Source organism: Malus domestica, chromosome 16 (genome assembly GCF_042453785.1).
Source record: "Malus domestica chromosome 16, GDT2T_hap1".
NCBI lineage: Eukaryota > Viridiplantae > Streptophyta > Magnoliopsida > Rosales > Rosaceae > Malus > Malus domestica.
In genome coordinates this window covers 5,802,348-5,809,221 of record NC_091676.1, presented here as the reverse complement: position 1 = coordinate 5,809,221, position 6,874 = coordinate 5,802,348, and the positions used below count along the sequence as shown (strand labels likewise).

The 6,874-nt window shown below is 36.5% G+C and overlaps 1 protein-coding gene across 1 annotated transcript; it reads right to left on the bottom strand.

The window, feature by feature from the left end:
* Positions 1–1,077: 1,077 nt before the first annotated feature.
* Positions 1,078–5,484, bottom strand: LOC103402966 (pyruvate dehydrogenase E1 component subunit alpha, mitochondrial-like). The gene is made up of 8 exons (XM_008341756.4): positions 4,613–5,484; positions 4,432–4,511; positions 4,100–4,177; positions 3,171–3,266; positions 2,991–3,062; positions 2,640–2,693; positions 2,439–2,504; positions 1,078–1,615 (listed from the first exon to the last, which is right to left on the bottom strand). The coding sequence occupies exons 1-8, from the start codon at positions 5,319–5,321 to the stop codon at positions 1,571–1,573; spliced, it is 1,200 nt and encodes a 399-aa protein (XP_008339978.2). The 5' UTR covers positions 5,322–5,484; the 3' UTR covers positions 1,078–1,570.
* Between the last annotated feature and the right edge of the window lie 1,390 nt (positions 5,485–6,874).

The window sequence follows — 6,874 nt, the reverse complement described above, 5'->3', positions numbered from 1 at the left end:
TGGCAACAACAAGCGGCAACCTCTGGAAAGTTGTCTAATCTAACGCTGCTTCTTCTTCTTCCACACAGACATACATAGGTAAGAGAGAGAGAGAGAGATCAGTCTTTCGTATAATTTGGTGATGGCTTTATTCTGCCTGGACCATTACCGATAGACACTAGAGAAGAGGTGCCGGAACCAAGTTTATAGAGGCCAAACTAGCTACATACGAGTTTTTTAGTATGTTTCGGGATAATCTACATTCCGAAGTTTTTAGCTGTTGTTGATTACATATACAATAACCAACACTTAAAAGTTAAAAATCCCTACTTATAAAATATGGTGAAGTGTCAATTTAGTCCATGAACTATCACCTCAGTGAAAATTAGGTCCCTGAATTATTTTTTGGGTAAAATAAGTCCCTAAATTCATTAGAAATTGCTAATTTCATCCCTACTATTATATTCAAAACTATTTTATCCAATTTTTCGTCAACTTAAGTCACTGGACACATTTTAGAGTGTAATACAATCATTTTCTTATGTATAAGCCCTTAACATTTCATATAGGTTGCGAATTTTTGTCTAATTAACCCTCAAAAGTTAACTTACACTATTTATTTATGAAAAACTACCAATTTATCCTCCAAAGTTAACTTCATACACTATTTATTTATGAAAAACTACCAATCTACCCTCCAATGTGTATCACATGCAAGTAACGTGACTTAAATTGATGAAAAATTGAATATAGTAGCTTCGAATATAACATTAGAGATGTAATTGGCAGATTTTTATAATTCAGGGACTATTTTTTCTGAAAAAATAGTTTAGGAACTTAATTTTCACTAAGATGATAATCTAGGGACTAATTTGACAGTTTACCCTATAAAATAATCTATTTGGCCATATACATAAAAAAAAAAATCACTGTAGGATACGAAAAATCGTGACGTGATTACATGTACTAATCTTTGTGGCGTTATTGCCGCGCGTAGCCGGAGTGCGGAACGTGTTTACACATCGCACTACAATGTACATGTAAATTTGCACTCCCAAACATATTGATTGGAATTCTTTGAGTATAACACTGACATACTCATTACAAACTCCTTGTCGACCGTTGTTATAACACGTACATTAATAATATCATACAACCGTAAGACCGTCAACACGCTTAAATGTTTCATGATTCAAGATTTTAACCTTGGAAAACCAACATACAAAAAACCTCTCCCAATAACCGAATGGCATGCGATGCCCGTTAATAAGCTTTAAATACAACTGGGAAAAGCAGATTTCCCATGACCATGAGCTGCAAACGAGTAATATGTTCGTATCGATCCCGAAAGTGTATAACCTCTCGAGCTTCGAGACCTACATCTCATGAATGCAAATCAGTAATCCTAAACAAAAAAGAAGGCGAGTATCAAAATGCATAACCAGGAAGAGATGGCCATCTTGACTCGAACCATTATTGTGTTTTTTTTCTTTTCCGGGGAATTGGAAGGTGCGGTCCAATTATGTGAACTGAGGGACCTTCAGGGTCGAAGGACGACACCATTGGTCATCGGCAACTTTCCGCTTTAGATTCAGGGGAGTACAGTTCTGACTTCTTTCCTATCTGCTCCGAATGACTGCAATTAAACAGAAAAACTTTCCATCATTAAAAGGGGACGGTAACCAATTCAGATTAAGCAGAGATTCGATGTGAGATTTTAGCTGCAACTGGGGCAAGTAACGTTCATTTACAACATAGTCAAAGACGTCGTTAAGTAAAACATGGTCACGTAACCTAATCAAGTGATGATACCAATCAGCTACTAAAAATGACTATATGTATCTCAGTTATGTCTCTTTTTTCCTTTTAATGCTTCAGACATTTTTATCAGTCTTACAAATCATAACCTCAACTTCTCGAAAATTTATCAGAGAGAGCTTATACCAGAACCCGGGACCCAACTCGACCAATAACTATTTATCTTTAACACATTGACCGTCAAATTAGCATAATGATTTCTGTATGTAAAAAATTTATCTTTACAAGGAAAAAGGTTGCGAAAGTTCTTTATGATTATGGTTCCAAGTTTGTACATTTACAGAATGTAAGCTATACAGCTCCAATGATCATGATCTCACTTTCACGTAAACAGATGATGAACAATAACTCAACGTTTTGCACCGATTCTATGATATATATAGATGGTCGAAATTCTTCTATACCCAAGGAAAACTAAAACCAAACACTTTAGAAAACTATAACTAAGCTCAAATTCAGTGAAACATAATCACACAAGTATTGGTTAACAACTTAGCATCAGATACCCATACAGAGCGGTAGAGTCTCAACTGACAGTAACAAGCTTTTGTTTACTACCCATAAAGATACAATAATAACAACCAAGAAAATGAATATTGTGTGCTTATCTGTGTGTGAAATACAAGGGATTAAAATATTACCTCAGTTCCATAGCCTTTCACATAGATATTTGTGAAGAGTTCAGAGGGCTCTAGCATTGGGCTTTCCTGGAAAAGGGAACAACAGACATAAAAAACAGTGAGAGAACGATATCTAGTAAAAATAAAAAATGACTGCAAGCGTTTAAAAAAATAATAACAAAATAAACTAATAAAATTAAATGACAACAGAAAGTTTCTTACTTTGGCTCGAGCAATGGCTTCATCAACTTCTTTTCTTACTTCCTTCTCAATATCCTAAAAGAAGAGTAAAGAAAGGGATAAATACATATATATGTGTATATATAGTTTTCTCATGGTCCTTTATGGCATTCAAGCAGGGATCAATCCCCCAACAGCAAGATGATAGACATGAATGGGACCATTAAACTAAAATGGGCCCTCAATAGAAAAAAGGTCGTACCCAGTGCACAAGGCTCCCGCTTTACGCAGGGTCTGGGAGAGGTGAATGTCGGCTAGCCTTACCCCCATTTATGGGCCCTCAATAGAAATGACGATAAATTTTATATATAAGTGAGTCTAGTTGAATCATACCTTTAGCTCCTTCTCAGTAGCTAGATCATGAGCAAATATCAGCTTTCTTATTCTATCAATTGGATCACGCTCCTAGAAATCACATCACGATGTAAAAATATAAAAGACACACTTAAGAAATTATGGCATATAATCTCCAAAATAGAAAAAGGGGAAAAGGTTTAGGCACGCATATCAAACCTGTCTTATGCCAGAAATCTCATCACGTGTGCGGTAGGTGCTACCAGGATCAGACATAGAGTGACCATGGTACCTGTAAGTGTCCATTTCAAGAATCTGACCACCAGCATCAGGAAGATTTGTCAGGCAAAAAATATCATGTAGAGAAACAACAATTCAACAATTATAACACTTGAAATAGTTCCACGAGTTCCATGAATGTATGAATCACAAGTATGCAAGTAAAAGCCTGAAATGCTATCGTTCGACTTCGTATATCACACAGAACCAGACCATTTCAAAAGGACCAATTAATTCCTAAGGTTCAAAATTCAATCTAAACAAAACCCTGGGTCTGAATGAAGGTTACAATTCATCAGTGAACCACACAAACTTCAATTTACAAAAAGGAAGAATCTAATACGTGTACCAAACATTTTGTTTCATGCCTTTTTCATTCCCAGAGCATTGTATCATTCTTTACTCCACAAATGGTGTACAAATGCGGGAAAGGCAACTCTACAAGTAGAACTGAATTGCTGTATACCCAAGTTTATACTAGAATCCTAAAGGGACATTTCCCAAAACCAAGAGAATAGTCATACATTTACTGTCACAACTGACCCTGGACTAGAAGCTTAGACATGATTAATTCATAGACTACATGCTTGACGACTCGTTGTAGCTTCAATCTAATATACGATTAACATACTCTGGCTGCTGTAGCACAAATTGCATGCATTTGCAATCACAACGGAATTAGTGGTTTTCCCACAAAAAAATTCATTTGCCACAAGTACTACCAATCGAGTTCTGCTTTTATATGTGGGATTACGAACTAAAACAATAGAAAAAATATTTTGATTGTCCTAACAGTAAAGCAATTCATGTCACCATAGTTTACACAAGAACTTTAAAACACATGTCAAAACAACAAATAAATAACTCACAATGGGTCCATTTTTCAGAGCATGCTCCTTTGCAAATTTGCATGCCTGCTTTACGGCAAACACATCCATACCGTCCACCTGAAGATTGGCCACAAACCATGAGCAATATGAGCAGAAATTAATACCAGAAACAATAATCTTATTATCATCTACAATCGTCCACCCATGTAATTCGCACGACAGACTCAATTCGGTAGAACTTTACAACTACATGCTTTACCAACCACCAAACCATCATTTCTTTAAGAAGCTAAAAATTCAAGGCAAATGCACTAGCAACAAGTTAATAACCAATAAAATTCAACAGTTCAGTAAACAAAAATCTATCCGACCTTCAAGCCGGGAGCATAATCACCGCGCTTGTAATATGCGGGACTCTTCGCCGCTCTCCACTCGGCGGTACCCATTCCATCTGTATCAAAGCTCACACCGAAAGCATTCAGTATATGTAAATTGACAGTTTCTATTGAATTAATCCTTGGTTTATGAAGAACCATTTCTACAATTACTTACAGTGATTATTCTCGCAGACCAAAATCGCAGGCAGATCCCAAAGCGCAGAAATGTTAAGCGCCTCGAACAACTGCCCCTGATTGGCCGCACCGTCACCATAGAGAGCAAACGTCACCGTTTCGTCCTTGGAGTACTTCTGCCCAAAAGCCAATCCGCATCCCAGCGGAATCTGAGCGCCCACAATGCCGTGGCCGCCATAGAACCCGGCGTCCTTCTTGTAGAAATGCATCGACCCACCTTTCCCTTTGGAGCAGCCATCCTTGCGCCCCATGAGCTCCGAGAAAATTTGCAGGAGGGTCCCACCGCGGCCGAGGAAGGTGCAGTGGTCACGGTACGCAGTGATGATGCAGTCCTTTTTGGTAATTGCGGCCTCCATGCCGATGGCGACGGCCTCCTGGCCGTCGTACAGGTGGCAAAACCCACGGATCAGCTTGGCCTTGTAGAGCGAATCGGCGGCGATCTCCATCCGGCGCATCAACGCCATGTCGCGGAAGAACGTCATAAGCTCCTTGGGAGTGGTCTCGAGCGTGCGCGACGGCGGCTCGCAGTTGTGGGAAGTGAAGGGAATAGACGTCTCGATCGTGAGGGTAGTGGAGTCATCGGCGGCGGATGAGATCGGACGGCGGAGAGATGGGGTGAGGGATAAGGCGGAGGTGAGGGGCCTCAGGAGATTGGAGCCGGAGGAGGAAGCTAGGCGGGATAGAGCCATCTCTGACCGTTGAATCGTTCCGGCTGTGTGGGACGATGGGAGCTTAGACACTAGTCGAGAGTGGGGGAATTCGGTTGCGATTTGCGAAGTACGACAGGGGATCGAAAATATCTTATAACTTAAAAATGAAAGCTGTCGTGTGTTTTTGGTGGGCGGAGTGATTTCTTTGACTTTATAATTTGAGACTTTACTTTAATTTATTTTTATTGTTCCATCTATCTATAGTTGTACGAATTATGCGTTACTCTATTTTTCTTCTTAATGTGTTTTTTATTTAATTTGCGGCATTAAGTATAATATTTATATATTATAAGATAGTCAAATATAATTTATACAAATATATGTATTTAATATAATCATCATCTGGTCATCGAGATGATGATTGACTTAAATACATGTAAGTACTGTACTCGAAATTTTAATTTGAACTAAAAGCTATGGATCATTTGATAACTATTTTTTTCATGAAATTTGTTTGGTAATTAATTTTAATTTTCAAATTTTCAAAAAAAATTAAAATTGAAAACAAAAATGTTAAAAAGTGAAAACTCAAGACTGATTTTTAAAAACTCAATAATATTTAGTTTTTGGTTTTCAATTTTTTTAGCTGAAAATAGTTACCAAACAAGATTTTAATTTTTAATTATAGAAAATAAAATAAAAATAGAAAATGAAAACAAAAGGTGATCAAATTGCTCTTAAATTTGTGCATATGTTTAGAGCATCGACTAAAAATTTATATACTGGTGTGGAAGTAATGCCAAATGCAGTTGAGAAATGCTATGGGATTTTTCATGAATTTTCTATCACCTCACAGTTTAACGTCAATTTATCTCATAATTTAATGACAATTATGTGCTAATATTATAAAATATTATGTCAAAAAATAAGTGTGAGAGAGTCTTTGAAGTTTCTCCTTAGCATTTCTCTATGGAGTTTGGTGGAAGTAATCAAAGATGTGCTACATGTGGTTTGGTGGGTGCATCTTTTAAGGTATAAAATAATTAAAAAAATATGCTCCATTAAGTTTTTAGTTCGAAGTGTATAAAATAGTATAGCCTAGATATTTCTTTATACAATAATATTAGGAGCGGAGGTTGGACTAAAAGAAATAATTTTCACACTTTTTTTATTTTTTTATCACACGTCTCTATTTTTGATCATCAAATTGATAAATCAAAAGACAACGCTCATGATTAAACAAGAGTACATGAGAGACTAAAATGAGTATTGTATTTATCATATTCTTTAAACTAATTCAAATAATAAGTTAACAATAATTTGGTATTCAATTCATCTTTTTTGGGAATAAAAAAACATTATATACTTATTTTGGCAAAAAAAATAAAATTATATGCTTATAATCACGTGCAACAGAAAATTTTAAAAAAGCTTATGAGTTAATAGTTATAAAAGTATTTTCTAAATAAGCACTTATTAAAAAAACATCTCAAAGCCCATGGAGGTTGATTTGGGCCCACATTCGTCGGCCCATCTTGAAATCTCAACGGTTTCACTTACTTTGAAATTCCCGGTCACACTAACCAACAGAC